At 41.9% G+C, this 23,127-nt stretch overlaps 1 protein-coding gene across 1 annotated transcript in view; it reads left to right on the forward strand.

Annotated features, from left to right (window-relative positions):
- The window catches only part of Gad1 (glutamate decarboxylase), a 163,311-nt gene that overhangs the window by 36,854 nt on the left and 103,330 nt on the right, over positions 1–23,127 (forward strand). The window contains exons 2-3 of the mRNA XM_067148034.2: positions 14,678–14,875; positions 22,888–23,006. Of these exons, the coding sequence (XP_067004135.1) occupies positions 14,678–14,875; positions 22,888–23,006 (317 nt within the window). The remainder of the gene's footprint in view (positions 1–14,677; positions 14,876–22,887; positions 23,007–23,127) is intronic.

Consider the following 23,127-nt stretch of genomic DNA (forward strand, 5'->3'; position numbering starts at 1 on the left):
TTTCAAAGAAATTGGAAATGTATTGAACATTTCCCTCGGTAAGTTATTCCAATTCCTAACTCCCCTTCCTACAAAACAATATTTACCCCAATTTGTTCTCATGAATTCTAATTTTACCTTCATATTGTGATCTTTTCTACTTTTAAATACACCACTTATTTGTCTACTAATGTCATTCCACGCCATCTCCCCACTGACAGCTCGGAACATACCACTTAGTCGAGCAGCTCTTCTTCTTTCTCCCAAATCTCCCAGCCCAAACTTTGCAACATTTTTGTAACGCTACTTTTTTGTCGGAAATCACCCAGAACAAATCGAGTTGCTTTTCTTTGGATTTTTCCAGTTCTTGTATCAAGTAATCTTGGTGAGGGTCCCATACACTGGAACCATACTCTATTTGGGGTCTTAAAAGAGACGTGTATGCCCTCACCTTTACATCCTTACTACAACCCCTAAACACCCTCATAACCCTGTGCAGAGATCTGTACCCTTTATTTACAATCCCATTTATATGATTACCCCAATGAAGATCTTTTTCTATCTATAAGGTGTAGCAATCCAACTGATGAGCCCAATGCTACACTGGGGCGAAACGCTGGTAATTTCACAATAAAGAGCTTAAATGTTATTATTGAAATGCCCATTAGGTTTGCTACTTTTGTGAGTTTTTTCACTGAGTTTGTCCTGAATAAATTATCATGACTTTATAGTCCAGTATTCTAATTCAAAAACATAACTTCTCTTTTGTGTCATTTCACAGTTCGTGTTACAAACGTAGGTTTTGGAAACATTTTCATAGCACGCATAGGAAGAAGACAGTTGTTTGCCCGCACAGCAACTCGCGCGATCTGTTCCCCTACAGCAAACACTGCAGACTGCTGCCCTTATCCCCTGCACACGAGGGCAGTAGTACTGGCCGCTGGTAATTATCAGACCGCGCTGGTTGAGGCGCTGGCCTTCTGACCCCAATTTGGCAGGTTCTATCCTGGCTCAGTCCGGTGGTATTTGGAGGTGCTCAAATACGTCAACCTCGTGTCGGTAGATTTACTGGCACGTAAAAGAACTATTGCGGGACTAAATTCTGGCACTTCGGCGTCTCCGAAAACCTTAAAAGTAGTTATAGTTGGGGACAAATCATCACGACCTCGCCTCACACCACTACTTTCCAGCGGCAGCTCGGTGTCTATTAGCGACTTATAGGATTTACTACCTCTACTGCAGCCAGAGTTGCCAAATCGGCTACTGCACTCTACACGAAGAAAGGTTAAATACTACAGAGAGTGAGGAAGAAAGTGGTTTGGCAGCCTTTCCAAAACAAACAAGGATCGCTTAGAAATCGTTAACTCAGCAGGGTGCAGGGTGTGATTGACTACTGGCTTCCAGCTCCCTTCTAGGAACTGAGGCCGTCATGTTTTGTCCCCAACTATAGTGAAAAGTAAACCAAATAATAGGCCTATTATTAGTAATTATCACTCTGCTGTCCCCGTGTTCCGCTTCAACGTCCAGTTGGCTGCAGTTGGCTACTGGCGGCCATGTTTGAGTTTAGTGGACACCTGAGGGCCAGTAACAGGGCCACGTGACCAAGTGGCAGCTATTATTGGACGTGTCGTAACAGGTACTGGCCCCCAGTAGAGTGCTAGGACTCTGCTGAAGGAGGAACTACTTTTGTGATTCACTTTACGTGTTTACTTTCGCTGCGAAATGTGTTCACAATCTGAAGAAACGAAGAAAAAAACCAAATGCTAGTGTAAAATCGGTACATTTTTAGAAACTTACATAAACTATGAACTATTGTGGAGCGTTACTTTCTGATTATGCCAACAAAGCGAAAAGGGAGAGCTCAAGATAAAGTTAAAGGGTGTATATAATTCCGTGTAGCTATTTCTAGCCGAGTGCGCCCGTTGTAAGGCAGACCCTCCGATTAGGGTGGGCGGCATCTGCCATGTGTAGGTAACTACGTATTATTTTGGTGGAGGATAGTGTTATGTGTGGTGTGTGAGTTGCAGGGATGTTGGGGACAGCACAGATATCCAGCCCCCGAGTCAATGGAATTAACCAGTGAAGGTTAAAATTCCCGACCAGATCGGGAATCTAACCCGGGACCCTCTGAACCGAAGGCCAGTACGCTGACCGTTCAGCGAACGAGTCGGACAAATTAAAGGGTGAATTAATAGGATTAGAGGTCGCAGTTCCCGACTTCACTTTCTTGAGAGCCCGTATAAAGGCTATAAAGGCCACATACAGTGGTGAACTCCTGAAAGTGAGTGAATCAAAAGGAAGTGGAACGGGCACCTGTTTTTGGTTAATATTTATTGAAGCTCTTCACTTAAACAGTGTACAATATCACTTACAGCCTCAACAACCCCTTCCTCAACCTCCTCCTCCAAGTACTCACGCATCCTCTGAACAACGTTGCACTCACCAAATTCACATTAAAACTAGCTACTGGCTGCCACTAGAACATTAAAATGGAAGTCTCTACTGCCCCCGTGTGCAGGGCGCTTTAGCCGTTGCCCTACCTGGTGTATTGCGTATACTGAGGGCTACCAACCAGTGGCGACTCCTGACTTCTGGTTTAGGGGATGTAAGCGAAAAAAAATAAAAATTGGAAATATCAACGCAAACAGACCGCCATTCCAAACACATTTCACAAGAGAAAACAACAAACAGGGCCAATAGAAAAATTGATTTAAGATTTCACATCCGCTAATCCAATCGTCTGTTTCATAAATATTTTCGTTGAAATGACGAACACACGACTTTTTAAGTTGTGTAGTTACATTCAGAGTTGGACGCGGTTGTCCTTCATTTATAATTCTGCTCTCTCCGTAAAAGAGAGTACCGGTATACTAAATGGTTCTCTTAATAAACGTTCGATTACACAATGGTCAGAATTCAATTCGGATTGTGCGCTAGAAACGCTCGAACCTGGCGCTCCTATATTCATGCCTGGTGAACGAATTTCCGATCGATGTGATCTCATTTCAAAATCGCATCATTCCCGCATTTTCTTTGTTTGATATTTACACTACAAGCACACGGAAGAATCATTTATATTACTACAATACACATTTGTCGTACATCATAATTTATAGCACAAAAAACACTGAAAAGCTAGAACTCCAGTATTTTACGAAATAGCAAATAAATCCCGGCCACACGCGACAACTTACAGCAAATACAGCATCTACTGTACACCGCCCTGTACACGGATGTGGCTGTTCGTTCCGCATTCCAACCCTACGAAAGAGATCAACAACCAACAAGGGTTCAATGCTCGTGCTGCCATCTCTGGAATAGTTTGGCAATTAGTAGCAGTCACTAGTTAGCCATGCTCGTTTTATTCATCTCTGAGTATAGATAACTGCGTTTGAATTTTATATAAATATATTCTATTAAAATATGAACAATGAATATTTATTTTTATTTGGAAAACTACTAGGGATGTATGGGAAATTCGCCCCTGGCTGTTGCCCCATCTGGTGCAATGTGTGTATCAACATTCAGATATGCTAAAGAACGCAGGCCAGAGATTTCTACCTGGACCTGAGGGCTGGTTCGAGGTCAACCCAGCCTACGTGATTAGAATTGAGGAGCTATCTGACGGTGAGATAGCGGGCCTGGTCTAGAAAGCCAAGTGTAACGGCCGAGAGGATTCGTCGTGCTGACCACACGACACCTCGTAATCTGCAGGCCTTCGGGCTGAGCAGCGGTCGCTTGGTAGGCCAAGGCCTTCAAGGGCTGTAGTGCCATAGGGTTAAAGAACGCAGACTATACTTACACTTACACTAAAAGTATGCCGGGCTGCAAAGACTCGTTCTAACTAACCCTGGTAACTTGCCACCATCTGGCTGCACCCTCCTTCCTCACATCAGTCAGCAGAGATCAGCATGGTCCGCTGGCTGAGAAGATTGTTTTCCTGTGTCAGGGAGCACTGGGCTACACAGGACCAAGTGGCACGGAAAACAAGGGATTAAATCCCAATCCCTCTCCTCCACCCCTCCCTGCATGCGGGCTGCCAGACGCATCGGCACTTACAACACCATGTAGCATCAGTTCCCGAGCGCGCCCTCGAAAAACAGCGGGTGCAGTTCTCAGCTACTGGATCCAGATGAATAGTAATGGACATCAATGTGACGGCAGATTACTTCTATGATTGTAACTGTACTAGTCCAAGTACTTTGAGCAGGCTCTTAAAAAGACAGGGTACGTCCTGGCAATCATGGATAGTAAATATCTATGTGTCCACTCGAATTGAAACTTCTTCTCGCCATTAAGAGACTAGATATTATCACCGGAGGCCTGTTAAATTTTAAATACTATTTTCAGAAATTCAGTGAACAAGGAAAGATACACGACACTACAACACTGTGCAAAATCATTGTTGCATTTTGTAATTATATTACTTTTTGCTTAATGAATAACAGGAATTTTACTTTTTTTAAATTAAAATACTGTGTTCTCATCCAAGGAATTGTAAATCGCAGCTTGTACGCTTAATCCCTGTACTTTTGTAGATTGTAACACAAAAATTATAACATATCAGTTTTCTTTCAATGAATGAATGTAAGAATATAAAACTGAGCGTATACATCGAGCGTAGTATAAATCAAACCGGGATTTCTTGAAAAGGTCAGGTTTTTTGTTGTTGAGATTATGGAGTTTTACTTTAAATAATGTATCCCAATCAGCAGCACTTCGCTGAGTAGTGAAGGAGGGCTTCATAATCACAATCGAACGTCAATGCTCCCTCACTTTCCTGCAAAAAGTGTTCACACTCTCGCTTCGCTGTAACGTATGCTTGGTACGTAGGCTGCCGGCATTTACGTCAGGCCAGGCCGGCCGCACTGGCCTAGCCTCAACGGATGTCCAACCTCTGGGTTAGATGAAGATAGTTACCTTAATTTTTCTGTCTTAGTCTCATCTTTGACTTTGACAATATGAAAGTGACTTACGTGATTAATACAGTCTGATCCAAAAGTGACTGACGTGATTACTATAGTCTGATCCAAAAGTGACTGACGTGATTACTATAGTCTGATCCAAAAGTGACTGACGTGATTACTATAGTCTGATCCAAAAGTGACTGACGTGATTACTATAGTCTGATCCAAAAGTGACTGACGTGATTACTATAGTCTGATCCAAAAGTGACTGACGTGATTACTACAGTTGATTCAAAAGTGACTTACGTGATTAATACAGTCTGATCCAAAAGTGACTGACGTGATTACTATAGTCTGATCCAAAAGTGACTGACGTGATTACTATAGTCTGATCCAAAAGTGACTGACGTGATTACTATAGTCTGATCCAAAAGTGACTGACGTGATTACTATAGTCTGATCCAAAAGTGACTGACGTGATTACTATAGTCTGATCCAAAAGTGACTGACGTGATTACTATAGTCTGATCCAAAAGTGACTGACGTGATTACTATAGTCTGATCCAAAAGTGACTGACGTAATTACTATAGTTGATCCAAAAGTGACTGACGTGATTACTATAGTCTGATCCAAAAGTGACTGACGTGATTAATACAGTTGATTCAAAAGTGACTGACGTGATTACTATAGTCTGATCCAAAAGTGACTGACGTGAATACTATAGTCTGATCCAAAAGTGACTGACGTGATTACTATAGTCTGATCCAAAAGTGACTGACGTGATTACTATAGTCTGATCCAAAAGTGACTGACGTGATTACTATAGTCTGATCCAAAAGTGACTGACGTAATTACTACAGTTGATCCAAAAGTGACTGACGTGATTACTATAGTCTGATCCAAAAGTGACTGACGTGATTACTACAGTTGATTCAAAAGTGACTTACATGATTAATACAGTCTGATCCAAAAGTGACTGACGTGATTACTATAGTCTGATCCAAAAGTGACTGACGTGATTACTATAGTCTGATCCAAAAGTGACTGACGTGATTACTACAGTTGATTCAAAAGTGACTGACGTGATTACTATAGTCTGATCCAAAAGTGACTGACGTGATTAATACAGTTGATTCAAAAGTGACTTACGTGATTAATACAGTCTGATCCAAAAGTGACTGACGTGATTACTATAGTCTGATCCAAAAGTGACTGACGTGATTACTATAGTCTGATCCAAAAGTGACTGACGTAATTACTATAGTCTGATCCAAAAGTGACTGACGTGATTACTACAGTTGATTCAAAAGTGACTTACGTGATTAATACAGTCTGATCCAAAAGTGACTGACGTGATTACTATAGTCTGATCCAAAAGTGACTGACGTGATTACTACAGTTGATTCAAAAGTGACTGACGTGATTACTATAGTCTGATCCAAAAGTGACTGACGTGATTACTATAGTCTGATCCAAAAGTGACTGACGTGATTACTATAGTCTGATCCAAAAGTGACTGACGTGATTAATACAGTTGATTCAAAAGTGACTGACGTGATTACTATAGTCTGATCCAAAAGTGACTGACGTGAATACTATAGTCTGATCCAAAAGTGACTGACGTGATTACTACAATTGATCCAAAAGTGACTGACGTGGTTAATACAGTTGATCCAAAAGTGACTGACGTGATTACTACAGTCTGATCCAAAAGTGACTGACGTGATTAATACAGTCTGATCCAAAAGTGACTGACGTGATTACTATAGTCTGATCCAAAAGTGACTGACGTGATTACTACAGTCTGATCCAAAAGTGACTGACGTGATTACTATAGTCTGATCCAAAAGTGACTGACGTGATTACTATAGTCTGATCCAAAAGTGACTGACGTGATTACTACAGTTGATTCAAAAGTGACTGACGTGATTACTATAGTCTGATCCAAAAGTGACTGACGTGATTAATACAGTCTGATCCAAAAGTGACTGACGTGATTACTATAGTCTGATCCAAAAGTGACTGACGTGCTTACTATAGTTGATCCAAAAGTGACTGACGTGATTACTACAGTTGATCCAAAAGTGACTGACGTGATTACTACAGTCTGATCCAAAAGTGACTGACGTGATTACTACAGTCTGATCCAAAAGTGACTGACGTGATTACTATAGTCTGATCCAAAAGTGACTGACGTGATTACTATAGTCTGATCCAAAAGTGACTGACGTGATTACTACAGTCTGATCCAAAAGTGACTGACGTGATTACTATAGTCTGATCCAAAAGTGACTGACGTGATTACTATAGTCTGATCCAAAAGTGACTGACGTGATTACTACAGTTGATTCAAAAGTGACTGACGTGATTACTATAGTCTGATCCAAAAGTGACTGACGTGATTAATACAGTCTGATCCAAAAGTGACTGACGTGATTACTATAGTCTGATCCAAAAGTGACTGACGTGCTTACTATAGTTGATCCAAAAGTGACTGACGTGATTACTACAGTTGATCCAAAAGTGACTGACGTGATTACTACAGTCTGATCCAAAAGTGACTGACGTGATTACTACAGTCTGATCCAAAAGTGACTGACGTGATTACTATAGTCTGATCCAAAAGTGACTGACGTGATTACTACAGTTGATCCAAAAGTGACTGGCGTGATTACTATAGTCTGATCCAAAAGTGACTGACGTGATTACTACAGTCTGATCCAAAAGTGACTGGCGTGATTACTACAGTCTGATCCAAAAGTGACTGACGTGATTACTATAGTCTGATCCAAAAGTGACTGACGTGATTACTACAGTCTGATCCAAAAGTGACTGGCGTGATTACTATAGTCTGATCCAAAAGTGACTGACGTGATTACTACAGTCTGATCCAAAAGTGACTGGCGTGATTACTACAGTCTGATCCAAAAGTGACTGACGTGATTACTACAGTCTGATCCAAAAGTGACTTACGTGATTAATACAGTCTGATCCAAAAGTGACTGACGTGATTACTATAGTCTGATCCAAAAGTGACTGACGTGATTACTACAGTCTGATCCAAAAGTGACTGGCGTGATTACTATAGTCTGATCCAAAAGTGACTGACGTGATTACTATAGTCTGATCCAAAAGTGACTGACGTGATTACTATAGTCTGATCCAAAAGTGACTGACGTGATTACTATAGTCTGATCCAAAAGTGACTGACGTGATTAATACAGTTGATTCAAAAGTGACTGACGTGATTACTATAGTCTGATCCAAAAGTGACTGACGTGAATACTATAGTCTGATCCAAAAGTGACTGACGTGATTACTACAATTGATCCAAAAGTGACTGACGTGGTTAATACAGTTGATCCAAAAGTGACTGACGTGATTACTACAGTCTGATCCAAAAGTGACTGACGTGATTAATACAGTCTGATCCAAAAGTGACTGACGTGATTACTATAGTCTGATCCAAAAGTGACTGACGTGATTACTACAGTCTGATCCAAAAGTGACTGACGTGATTACTATAGTCTGATCCAAAAGTGACTGACGTGATTACTATAGTCTGATCGAAAAGTGACTGACGTGATTACTACAGTTGATTCAAAAGTGACTGACGTGATTACTATAGTCTGATCCAAAAGTGACTGACGTGATTAATACAGTCTGATCCAAAAGTGACTGACGTGATTACTATAGTCTGATCCAAAAGTGACTGACGTGCTTACTATAGTTGATCCAAAAGTGACTGACGTGATTACTACAGTTGATCCAAAAGTGACTGACGTGATTACTACAGTCTGATCCAAAAGTGACTGACGTGATTACTACAGTCTGATCCAAAAGTGACTGACGTGATTACTATAGTCTGATCCAAAAGTGACTGACGTGATTACTATAGTCTGATCCAAAAGTGACTGACGTGATTACTACAGTCTGATCCAAAAGTGACTGACGTGATTACTATAGTCTGATCCAAAAGTGACTGACGTGATTACTATAGTCTGATCCAAAAGTGACTGACGTGATTACTACAGTTGATTCAAAAGTGACTGACGTGATTACTATAGTCTGATCCAAAAGTGACTGACGTGATTAATACAGTCTGATCCAAAAGTGACTGACGTGATTACTATAGTCTGATCCAAAAGTGACTGACGTGCTTACTATAGTTGATCCAAAAGTGACTGACGTGATTACTACAGTTGATCCAAAAGTGACTGACGTGATTACTACAGTCTGATCCAAAAGTGACTGACGTGATTACTACAGTCTGATCCAAAAGTGACTGACGTGATTACTATAGTCTGATCCAAAAGTGACTGACGTGATTACTACAGTTGATCCAAAAGTGACTGGCGTGATTACTATAGTCTGATCCAAAAGTGACTGACGTGATTACTACAGTCTGATCCAAAAGTGACTGGCGTGATTACTACAGTCTGATCCAAAAGTGACTGACGTGATTACTATAGTCTGATCCAAAAGTGACTGACGTGATTACTACAGTCTGATCCAAAAGTGACTGGCGTGATTACTATAGTCTGATCCAAAAGTGACTGACGTGATTACTACAGTCTGATCCAAAAGTGACTGGCGTGATTACTACAGTCTGATCCAAAAGTGACTGACGTGATTACTACAGTCTGATCCAAAAGTGACTTACGTGATTAATACAGTCTGATCCAAAAGTGACTGACGTGATTACTATAGTCTGATCCAAAAGTGACTGACGTGATTACTACAGTCTGATCCAAAAGTGACTGGCGTGATTACTATAGTCTGATCCAAAAGTGACTGACGTGATTACTACAGTCTGATCCAAAAGTGACTGGCGTGATTACTACAGTCTGATCCAAAAGTGACTGACGTGATTACTACAGTCTGATCCAAAAGTTACTTACGTGATTAATACAGTCTGATCCAAAAGTGACTGACGTGATTACTACAGTCTGATCCAAAAGTGACTGACGTGATTAATACAGTTGATCCAAAAGTGACTGACGTGATTACTATAGTCTGATCCAAAAGTGACTGACGTGATTACTACAGTTGATCCAAAAGTGACTGGCGTGATTACTATAGTTGATCCAAAAGTGACTGACGTGATTAATACATTTGATCCAAAAGTGACTGACGTGATTACTACAGTTCATCCAAAAGTGACTGACGTGATTACTATAGTCTGATCCAAAAGTGACTGACGTGATTACTATAGTCTGAGCCAAAAGTGACTGGCGTGATTACTATAGTCTGATCCAAAAGTGACTGGCGTGATTACTACAGTTCATCCAAAAGTGACTGACGTGATTACTACAGTTCATCCAAAAGTGACTGGCGTGATTACTATAGTCTGATCCAAAAGTGACTGGCGTGATTACTATAGTCTGATCCAAAAGTGACTGACGTGATTACTACAGTTGATCCAAAAGTGACTGGCGTGATTACTATAGTCTGATCCAAAAGTGACTGACGTGATTACTACAATTGATCCAAAAGTGACTGACGTGATTAATACAGTTGATCCAAAAGTGACTGGCGTGATTACTATAGTTGATCCAAAAGTGACTGACGTGATTACTACAATTGATCCAAAAGTGACTGACGTGATTAATACAGTTGATCCAAAAGTGACGGACGTGATTACTACAGTTCATCCAAAAGTGACTGGCGTGATTACTACAGTTCATCCAAAAGTGACTGACGTGATTAATACAGTTGATCCAAAAGTGACTGACGTGATTACTACAATTGATCCAAAAGTGACCGACGTGATTACTACAGTTGATCCAAAAGTGACTGACGTGGTTAATACAGTTCATCCAAAAGTGACTGACGTGATTACTACAGTCTGATCCATAAGTGACTGACGTGATTACTATAGTCTGATCCAAAAGTAACTGACATGATTACTACAGTTGATCCAAAAGTGGCTGACGTGATTACTACAGTCTGATCCAAAAGTGTACTGAGGTGATTACTATAGTCTGATCCAAAAGTGACTGACGTGATTACTATAGTCTGATCCAAAAGTGGCTGATGTGATTACTACAGTCTGATCCAAAAATGTACTGAGGTGATTACTATAGTCTGATCCAAAAGTGACTGGCGTGATTACTATAGTCTGATCCAAAAGTGGCTGACGTGATTACTATAGTTTTTCCCAAAACATCCTCCTCTGTTTGCTAGTGGTGTAACGTAGCACTAACGCCGACGCAAGGATGGAAATGGATCGTTCCATTACTGAGCAAGCAGTGAAGGTAATTTATTTTAAATATGACTTGGCAAACAGCATATTTGCCTTCTAGACCTAGTGTTTCCGCTGCACTATTTCTGTTATGGGCTAGATCAAATGCGTTACTTTCGTTGGCCTTTCTCAGTTTTATCGTTGGCTTTGATGATGCTTGTTGTTTATAGGGGCCTAACATCTAAGTCATCGGCCTCTAATGGTACGAAATTTAATGACAATTTCAAAGTTCAAAATCATCCACTGACATGAATAAAAAACGTGATGATGAAGAATGAATAGATGGATATGAATTTAAAACAATCAGTGGCTCCGAGCCGCAATGCTCCGCTTTCCCAGAAACTATCGTAAACAATAGTATTACTGACCAAGGGACTGCTTCCAAAGCACAATCCTGAATCGTGGATGCTTGTTGTCTAAAGGGGCCAAAATGCACGTCATCGGCCCCTCATATTTGTTATGTTGCAGTACTAATCAAAAGTAGCGTAGACTCGCGGTATTCCACACATTGTGGTGTTACTCACAATAATGTAATACACACATGTAACGCATAGCTATGGTTTTTTCACATTGCGGCGCCACTTAGAGGCAACGCAAACCCAATGGAGTTCCTCATCTGGGTGTACTAATTATGGGCGCCGGTATTCCCGTGGTGTTACTGACATAGTAGCTACTAATCACAGGCAACGCCCAGACCCGTGGTGTTTCTCACAATGATACTAATCACGGGTACTTGAAAACCCCATACAGATTCACCTTCTGTTGCTTCTAATCACAAACCTATTGTGTTCCTAATATAGTGGTACTACTCGCAAGTACAGGCGACCCATGGTGTACTCCGCATGATGGTACTAATCACAAGTAGTTTCATGGTTCTAATAAAACCATCCCTTGGTCACCCCTTTTAGTCGCCTCTTACGACAGACAGGGGATACCATGGGTGAATTCTCCGCCTCCATTCCCCACCCATAGCGAGTATACGGTAGTTGGCTTTGACGATGTGAAAGTGACTAAGGTATGAGTTATGATAGTAATGCCATTTCTTATACAGCCAGTCCCTGTTATGAATGGTGTAAAAACATCACTTATAGGCTCAGTTGGCGCACGTATTTCAGTGGATTCGGCAGACTAATATGTAATTACAGCGTCTAGCTCGGTGAGGAAAGCAACAGGAAACCAACTCGGCCCACATTTCCTTAGTGCGCCTCTTCATTGACGCCTAGAACATGTTTGTAAGAGGTGGTTGACTGTTGAGGATGAAGCCAGCCTTTGGTCTGAATATTCAACAGATGACAGATATTGAATTTGAGAATCGAATTTGTAAACAGAGTGTATCTGTGATGATGTTGCAAACTTTCAGGGATGATGGAGGGACAGTAATGGATCAATTTGAGATCGTGGGAAAGAGATAATAATGTTTACCTTCAATGGTGGTTCGGAGAAGAGAGACATGTCTCAGTACGTGTCCAAGGAACTTTGTTTTCCTCTTCTATATCGTATTTCATAAACGTCGATCCTCGTTTACGTTCTTTAAAACAAAGTTGTTTTTTATCTGTCCAACTTCTCCAAAACCACATTTCTACAGCCTCAAGTTTTGTTTCTTCCAGTTTCCCTGATGTCCAGGTTTCACCCCCATACAGTAGCACACTCCAAACAAAGGTCTTGAGAAATGATTGTCTGGTCTCCAAACTGAGATGGTTGTTTAGCAATAAGTCTTGTTTTGCTCCACTATTATTTTCTTGATTTCTGAAAGGGATCTGTTATCAGATGTAATTACAATACCCAAATAGGAGAATTCTGTGACTTGTTCTATCGGTGCGTTATTTAATTTTAAGTGTTTTCAGCCTGTAAGCATTTTCTTGTCTATCATGAATTAGGTTTTCTTTATATTTTTTACGGTGATTTTGTGGTGGACAGAGGTGAAAGAAGGTGCGGTCATGAACGGGTCTATCTACTACAATCCAGAGATTAATTAAAACCTTTAAAAATCAAGTTTATCTGTCTTTTGGACCCGTTTTCTTTTCATTCTTCAAATGCAAGATATTAGCAAAACCAGTCGCTTAGCGACAGTACAAGATTTCAGGTACAGTAGTTTGAATACAAGTTTACAAGTGTTATTTGAGCACTATTGCTTCATACACCCCAAAAGTTAAGGAGACAGGTCTCCCCATTTCATTTACAGAGTATATCTACAAGGAAACTGAACTCCGAACCTAATATCATTACAACCCAAGCATCTCTTGTTCACGGAAAATTTACAGTTTCCAGGCCTCTCGAGTCACAACCTACATTTAATAGTTCAAGCAAATTTCACTGTCTTCAACACTAAACAGTTTAACCACTTAACAGAAATAAATAAATTTTACGGGAGTATCGAATACTCATCCTACCGGGCCTTGGTGGGAAGAAATAAAAACAGGTAAAAGTTACTGGCCCCAAATTCAAAATGATGCGGAGGCAGATATTTGCTCTCCTAGAAATGTACATACAAGATTAAAACCCCATTTGGGCTTCTGGCCCGAAGTTACAGAGGCTAATCCTGTTCTCCTGAGGTCACTAGAAGGAGAACATTTAAGTTACAAGGCTAGAGACAGGCAACGGTACACAAACATAGTCACCTCCAATACAAGTTGATAGGGAAGTGGAGAGAGTGTCGCACTCTCCATTCCCGAATTTCTGCTAAGTTCCTAGGCTGGTTTGGAGATTTACATTTGAAGATGAAGTTTACATTATTGAAAATTGGAAATTAAATAGAGGAAACCTTCCCCTCGGGGTAGCTTTCAGAGGCTATCACCTGGTTAGTACAAGGCTGCCATTATCTTATTGCGCTGGACTGCTCGATGAAAGGGCGAAACGCCCCCGCCTCCACTATTAACACACACTCAGTACACTCGACGATCAAGAAGACAAGCTAGCTCGAAAAGTTGCCAACTTTTACAACCGAGAGGAAGGTTTGAGAGAGATCTGGACTAACGCCCGACAAAACCCCCTAATTTTTTTTTTTTGGATAAATAAATATTTAGAAGAAAACGCTGATTGGTTGAAATTTAAATACAGGAATTTTTCTATTGGCCACTTTTGAAGTTCGCGGCAGGAGATCGAAGTGTTGACAGCTTTAACATACCAAAAACATAAGACAATCATCACAGTGTAGTAAACCTAGGAAGATAAAATTACTTGATCACTTTAGTAGCGACATCTGTTGACCGAAGTCCGAACTTCTTGTTGTAGTTGTTTCAAGTGTTAAGTGTAAGGTGTCATTTCACAAGGCGCTTGATTTAAATGCACGGGGCGGATGTACCCTCGCGGTACAATATTAACGTTTAGTTTATTTTTTTTAAGGATTTGTTGAATGTTCTTTGCATCTTACTCATGTCCTGTTCAGAATTAGCTAATAGAGCAATATCATCCGCAAAGCGGATACTGTGCAGCTGAATATCATTCTTGCATTGCATTGTAAGGTTAAAATCTCACCTACTTTTCACACTACTCTTCAGTGTGCTAGGCTTTATGTTAAACGTAAAGAGGACATATTATGTTTTGCAGGACACCCGCGGTTCTTCAACCAACTCTCTTGTGGGCTGGATCTCGTGTCCATGGCTGGCGAGTGGCTAACTGCAACAGCTAACACCAACATGTTCACCTACGAGATTGCTCCTGTCTTCATCCTCATGGAGCACGTGGTGCTGCAGCGCATGCGTGAGATCATCGGCTTCACCGGGGGAGACAGCATCCTTGCACCTGGTGAGTACAATGTCACCTTTAAAACATTAACCTTCTTGAAAGAGATCCTTGACTGCAGAAATATTAGAAGTAGGTTCTGGGAAGGTATCTTGTCATGGACATGTTTTTAGACTTGGGGTCTGTCTGGAATTAGCGTCCTCAATTTAGCGTAGACCGCGATAACCAGATAACCAGTGTTCGTCATCTATCTGATAAGTCTTTGTCATTTTCTTTCCCACGTTATTACCGTGTGCTACAACCAACGACATCAAAAATATAGACTGCTAATCTGACGGGCATTTTTGAAACTACTTGAGCCATTGACAGCCATGACACTTGAAGGCAAAACATACGCATATTTCCTCCGAATCTCCCATAGACAGGATCTGTGGAAGATGTGTGATGGAGTACGGTCTTTGAGAAGTCGTACAAGGTTAAACTAAACAAATAAATAAATACATAAATAAATGTAGGATATGAATTCAGTAGAATTAAGTCAGGCAAGGGTTGACCAAGAGAGGTCCGAAAGAAATATTAAAACGGTGAAGCTGGTAGAATACCGCATGTGGAAGGAATGCTACACTCAGCCACGGGTCTGGTTGTCTCAAGTTTAGAATCTGGGGCTACCCCATTTAGTGACTGCTTACGACAGGCAGAGTATGCCATAGTAGAGATATTGTTCGCCGCCGCAACCAACGGACGTATTTGCCGCTTGTCGCACAGCAGTTCCCAGAAGGTAGCCCTAAGTAGCAAAAGGCATAAAACCAAATAAAGAGCAAGAAGAAAAATTCAAAAATTATACCACAATGACACTGAGGGTATGTTATTAAAAGGCTTAATTCGACACGAAGAATGTTTGAAAATGTCGTGTTTATTTTTGAATAAAACTTTAATTTAAAATAACAAATAATCTCACCAACTCCTTGAACTGATAATAGGGCTAACTATCAAGGACAAGAAGTGACAGTTACAGGCAATAGTTAGTTCTGTGTGCTTCAGCCAGAGGCGCTGTAATGAGTGTGTTTAGCAGTCTATATCTTTCATGTCGTTGGCTAGAACGCTGCTTTTATACACAGTCAGTAGGTCCAAATAGCGCCATGTTTTTAAACGAGTTTCCACTGCCTTGGACCGGTGTTTCGTCAAGGTCATGCCAAAGCCCCTTACACACGAAAACGTCACCGGAAGCAACATTTTTTTCTCATAATACGACTTCGAGCATAACAACAGAGAGGGCACTGCCAGCAGAACACGGCGCCAAGATACAAATCAGCTGATGTTGGGCACCTATCGTAAATTGCGCGGGCCATCGGCATAAGGGGGGGAGCATTTCAAGGATTCATTGCCGACAAATCAGGCTTTCCCTATGCAATTTTAATGTGTTACAACATTAAAAAAGCACTTATTTTCATTGATGTGATAAGTGAAGTACACCAGTCTGAAAGAATATAGCAAAAATGGTCAGATCTTGCTCTGCTTACAATTACAGTCAGAGATTTGGAAAGGAGAGTAATATGTATTTTCACAGGTAATGATTAAAATCTGTAACTGAAAAGACAGTCTTGATTTCATACAGTATCTAGGCTGCCATGGAAAACGAGTATAAGTCAGAAAATTAATTGTACGGTACCTCTCTCCCATAGATGTTTACTTGTACCGTTGGGACCAAATGAAATATTAGACCTAGATACATATAGTTTAGTTCTGTCTTATATAACTACATCGTGGACTTATCTTCCTTTTTCCTCGTAGCCTAAATTTATTTATGAACCTCACAGCACAGCCGTAAGTCGCACACCATGACTACGCGGCTGAGCCGGATGTACGGAGACAGAGAGTTCGAATCCCGGTGCTGACTGGCCATCCTTAGAGTAGTGATTTTCCCCGGGGTTTTCAATACTCCTTCCAGGGAAATGTCAGGATGGACGTCGTTTAAAGCTCCCCCCCCCCCTACCTACCTGATTCTTAGACCTTAAAACGAGTTACACACACTAGGTTATCAGACAAATTCAACAAACACCAAGGGGATGTTGGCCAGAATGTCTCAATACACTCAAATGAAGTAACAACAACATAATTTATTTAATGTAAGATATAAATGTTTGGGGAGGGGGAATAGTAATGTGTGTGTGTGTGTGTGTATGTGTGTGTGTGCGCTTATTCATATCTGATTGTGGCTGATAACCTAGATGTTAGGCTCTGTAAAACAATAATTATCATCATGCCTAAATGTATATCTGTAGACTAAATGTGAAGGTCTGTGAATAAGTGTGATGACGGTGATAGCTATTTTTTTAACGAACGAACCTTGAGGTTATCACCTGGATTAAGTATTGGCAGTCCTTAAATTTCTTTGACGATAATTATTATAGGTGCAGTGGGACGACTGCGTTATTATCGGTCACGTTCCTTGATTTATAAGGCTTAACCAGCATAAAAACGGCATTATTAGAAATTACGGTTATTGGTATGTTTTGTTGAGTTTATTATTTGCAGCACTGTGAAAATATTTTTAAAATAACCATTTCAGAAGAATATTACGGAGGAAAATTAAACTTATGAAATTAGGAGACAAGTAACTAAAATACGTTAACAACGTGAGGCCTATTCACGTCACCGTATCGCTTAACTGATACATAAACACGTCAGAATATCACACATATATAATGATACTTAACACTTTTCATACAAAAAGGAACGGAAATATTCCTAGGGAATTGCATTTATCACCATCTTCATTAGTTAAAATCAATTAATCATAAGCAGCACGGTTAAATCGGGATTTAAAAACACTCCGCATTGCTCTTCTTATGGAAGACCGCCTTGTTTTTCCCTACATCAGCGGATTGCTCAGAGCTTGATGTCGGTGCGACGCTAGGCCGGTAGAAACATAGCGAGCGCCATCTCTATCTATTTCTATGCTCGAAGTAATACGACGTGTCTTGCGAATGTTTATGGCCATAAGATAGTGTGCTAAATCAGTGACCATTTTGTTGGACGTAGACCTTGATAGTGTGGCTATCGTGTAACATGGAGGGGAATGTTGTGTATTGAATCAGCTCCCATAATGTTGCACGTAGATCATGGGGTTACATATTTATTTCAATTTATCGGAAATCTTCATCTCCCCAGTCGTAAGAGGAGGACAAATTTCTACTCGCTCCCTCGTATTCTCAGGTCAAAAACATATTCGTGATTCTATGCGTTTCTGTGTAGCGAAGAAACACGCTTCTCGCATAGGCAGCTGCGATTTGAATCCCCGGCATCATGTGGGATTTTTAAAATGAAAAGTCGCGTCGATGTCTTTCGGATCCCAATAAAACTGAAAGTCCCGTGTCGATGATTTCGCTATTGATTTATGTTTCCTTTATTCTGGCGTGATGAAGGTTAGATGGTCTTCTCTCATGGCTGACCAGATTAATCTCTCTCTCTCTCTCTCTCTCTCTCTCTCTCTCTCTCTCTCTCTGTGCTATCAAGTCCACGCCGACCCCGCGCAACTGCATGGAGGAAGTACTTCCTGGTGTTTCTGTTTTCAGCTAGACATTTTATTAACATTCAGTGATCATTGTTCCGTTGATGAAGTCTATCAACCTCAATGTCGTCGTCTCCGTGTTCCCTCCATTTTTCGAAGAATAATAATTTTCTCGACAGAATGAGACTGCCTCAATATGTGCCCAAATTAACTCAATCTTAGCCTCACAATACAGGCCTCAAGGGATGAATGGGGTCGGAACTCTTGAATAACCCACTTATTTTATGGTCTAACTTTAACAATTGTGATCTCAGCGAGCATACACATATTAGGGCATCTGAAGGTCTTATCGAGACTTTTGGTTGCTACCTTACCAAGAGTTAAACTGTGACGAATTTCTGGACTATCAGAGCCATTCGCTGTGATGAGATGCAGTAACGACGCAAGTTTTTAAAAAAGTACAAGAGTGCAAGTCAACTTGTACTGTTGTGATTGTTCGTCTTTTGAAGGTTTCATTTTGCTATGTGCACTATGGAATGCAGTGTGTTATGGCAGACTTTGACATTTACTCATCTGTCCACTCACAGATATCGATCTGACGATATCAAATATGTATTTATCCTAATTTTTCTAATAACTGACTTGTATTGTTATTACCGCCCATCATATTGATGGGTGATCCCAGATAGTAGAAGCTATCCATCACTTTTGATCATATCACCATTGATCTTCATGTTAGATGGCAATCCTCTTGCTAGGATCTAGATCATACAGTCACGTTCTTACACTCCTATCGTTTAATTTAAATATGATACTCTTGAAGTCATCTTCATTTTCGGCTAACAAAGTGGAATCGTATGCTTTCATAGAAGTCTGCTTAACTTCAGCCAAAATGATGACCAGATTTGAAACTCATCATGGTGAACACGATGTTCCAATACGGAATTCACTGCCGAATGTCAGGTGTGATGGTTTGCGGTGCCATTGGCGATCTCACCTACGACACGAGGAGCAATCTCAACAGCGAACGCTACTTCAGGAAGTACTACACTATATACCTCCTCCTCCCTGTCTTACCCGTTCACCAGACACCTCCATTTTCACGTTCTCCCTTTCAACAAGTGCGAAATACGGTCAGTCGCCAACTCGCCCGTAATTGTTCTCCACAGTCAACACAAGAGGAATGTTGAGTTACACTTCTTCTTCTTCTTCTTCTTCTTCTTCTTCTTCTTCTTCTTCTTCTTCATTATCTGTTTACCCTCCAGGGTCGGTTTTTTTACTCGGATTCAGCGAGGGATACCACCTCTACCGCCTCAAGGGCAGTGTCCTAGAGCTTCAGACTCTGAGTCGGGGGATACAACTGGGGAGGATGGCCCGTACCTCGCCCAGGCGGCCTCACCTGCTATGCTGAATAGGGGCCTTGCGGGCGAAAGCGAAGATTGCAAGGGGTAGACGAGGAAGAGGGAAGGAAGCGGCCGTGGCCTTAAGTTACGTACCATCCCGGCATTTGCCTGGAGGAGAAGTGGGAAACCACGGAGAATCACTTCTAGGATGGCTGAGGTTGGAATCGAACCCACCTCTACTCAGTTGACCTCCCGATACTGAGTGGACCCCGTTGCAGCCCTCGTACCACTTTTCAAATTTCGTGGCAGAGACGGGAATCGAACCCGGGCCTCCGGGGAAGGCAGCTAATCGCACGAACCACTACACCACAGAGGGGGACGTTGAGTTATACATAAAATGTAATGAAATGGCGTATGGCTTTTAGCGCCGGGAGTGTCCGAAGACATGTTCGGCTCGTCTTATGATTTGAATCCCGTAGGCGACCTGCGCGTCGTGATGAGGATGACGATGAAGACCACATACACACCCAGCCCCCATGCCAACGAAATTAACCAATAATGGTTAAAATTCCCGACCCTGCCGGGAATCAAACCCGGGACCCCTGTGACGAAAGGCCAGCAAGCTAACCATTTAGCAATGGAGCCGGACAGTTACACATAATTATCACCTGAAAAGCGTCCGGCTCCATGGCTAAATGGTTAGCGTGCTGGCCTTTGGTCATGGCGGTCCCGCGTTCGACTGCCGGCCGGGTCGGGGATTTTAACATTTGTTAATTCCGGTGGTTCGGGGGCTCGTCTTCATCATTAGAATTCATACAGCGTTAACTCGAAAGATCTGGTCCAGGCCTCTTCGGAGGCCGCACGCCATTATTTTATCTGAAAAGCAGGACACCATCCTAAGACCGATCCCATGCTATGATGTTTAGCAGTTTTTGTAGCAGTTCGTGGATACTTTACTGCGTTGCGTTGTCCGCCTCTGTGGTGTAGTGGTTAGTGTGATTAGCTGCCACCCCCGGAGGCTCGGGTTCGATTTCAGGCTCTGCCACGACATTTGAAAAGTGGTACGAGGGCTGCAACTGGGTCCACTCAGCCTCGGAACGACAAATGAGTAGAGGTGGGTTCGATTCCCACCTCAGCCATCCTCGAAGTGGTTTTCCGTGGTTTCCCACTTCTCCAGGCATGTGCGGGGATGATACCTAACTTAAAGCCACGGCCGTTTCCTTCCAACTTCCTTGTCTACCCCTTCCAATCTTCCCATCCACCCACAAAGCCCCTGTTCAGAATAGCAGGTGAGGCCGCCTGGACGAGGTACTGGTCATCCTCCCAGTTGTATCACCGACCCAAAGTCTCGCGCTCCAGGACACTACCCTTGAGGAGGTAGAGGTGGGATCCCATTCGCTGAGTCCGAGGGAAAAACTGACCCTCGAGGGTAAACAGATAAAGAAGAAGACAGAACAAGGGAGAGACTCAAATAAAAAGTATTTCATGGCACTGTAGTTCTTCAGAGAGATTAAGTAAATCAGATCACTTTAAATAGATGTGCTTCTCTTTGTAAATTGGAGGACCATCCATAGCATAGATAATATTTAATATAAAATGTCGAACGAGGGCTGTTGTCTTTTTCAACTTCCGATGGGCTATGGAAAAAGACACATTGACATAACAAAATTATTTATCATCAAAAATGTAGTGATTTCGTACTTATTTCTCCACATAATCGCCAAAACGACTTATATATTTGTCATATAGTGACAACAGCTTTCCGATGCCCTCTGCAAAGAAGTCTGCCGCCAGTGAGGCAATGTGTATATCGACAGCCTCCTGCTCAATAAAGTCCACCAACAAGACACCTGTATGGACGGTAGCCATTGTTTCCTTGTTCCTCAGTGTCAGTTTAAACTTGTATAGGTTGTTTGGAGGAGAAGGATACATCCACTGCTTAGACTGTTCTTTGGTTTCTGGAGTGTCATACAGGACTGAAGTTTCATCACCAGTAACGATAGACTTCAAAAACTCTTCCCACTCACTACGGTAACGCGTGAGAAACGTTACGACTGACGCCATTCGCTGAGTTTTGTGATCATCAGTCAACATTGTTTGGGCCCAACGTGAACAAAATTTCCGGTATCCCAAGTGTTGAGTCACAATATTGTTTACAGAGAAGACGTTGAAACGTCAGGGATTGCTGTAGAAAGTTGTTACGACTTATCTCACCTTAATAATGAGAGCGACGGGCGATGTGTGCATGTTATAGAGCTAAAATCATATTATCATAACATAAAAATATTACTTTCAAATCCACCTTCAAATGCATCATTTTCAATGCAAGATCCATTTAAAAGTTTATATTGTAATCCATTCCTTCTCTGTTCTGAATCTGTTTACCCTCCAGGGTTGGTTTTTCCCTCGGACTCACGACGTATCCCACCTCTACTGCCTCAAGGGCAGTGTTCTGGAGCTTGAGACAGTGGGTTGGCGGATACAGCTGGGGAGAATGACCAGTACCTCGCCCAGGCGGCCTCACCTTCTATGCTGAACAGGGGCCTTGCGGGGGAATGGGAAGATTGGAAGGGATAGACAAAGAAGAGGGAAGGAAGCGGCCGTGGCCTTAAGTTAGGTACCATCTCGGCATTTGCCTGGAGGAGAAGTGGGAAACCACGGAAAACCACTTCCAGGGTGGCTGAGGTGGGAATCGAACCCACCTCTACTCAGTTGATCTCCCGAGATTGAGTGGACCCCGTTCCAGCCCGCGCACCACTTTTCAAATTTCGTGGCAGAGCCGGGAATCGAACGCGGGCCACCAGGGGTGGCAGCTAATCACACTAACCACTACACCACAGAGGCGGACTTCTATTAACTTTACTAAGTAAAATACACTAAATAAGAATAGAAAATATGGAAACCTTTAGAGATCATAAACCTCCTTTTGTGGCGGGCAAACGAAGAATCTCGTGAGGCTGTCGATACGCACATTACCTCACTGGCGGCAGACTTCTTTGCAGAGGGCATCGGAAAGCTGATGTCACGATACGACAAATGCTTAAATCGTTTTGGTGATTATGTATGCAACTACTAAACTTTTAGTGATAAAATCATTTTCTTATGTCAGTGTGCTTTTCTTAAATAACCGATCGGAGGTTGAAAAAAAACATCCTTCGTACTATCCCGGTTGCCTTCAGTCCGAGCGATTAAATTATTGTCTTATTTCTGTCCCTGTGCAGGTGGTTCCATCTCCAACCTGTACGCCTTCCTCGCAGCCAGGCATAAGATGTTCCCGGACTACAAGTCACGTGGTCTTCACTCCATCCGGGGGCAGCTCGTCATGTACACCTCAGACCAGGTACGATACATTGCTCAATTTCTATATCTAGGATGGGGATACGAACTTTAAGCAGCCACTCGCCTGACCATTAAGCCAGTAACAACATGTGCTATGGTTATGCCCAGAAATGGATTCTGAG

Source organism: Anabrus simplex, chromosome 5, assembly GCF_040414725.1.
Source record: "Anabrus simplex isolate iqAnaSimp1 chromosome 5, ASM4041472v1, whole genome shotgun sequence".
Taxonomy (NCBI): domain Eukaryota; kingdom Metazoa; phylum Arthropoda; class Insecta; order Orthoptera; family Tettigoniidae; genus Anabrus; species Anabrus simplex.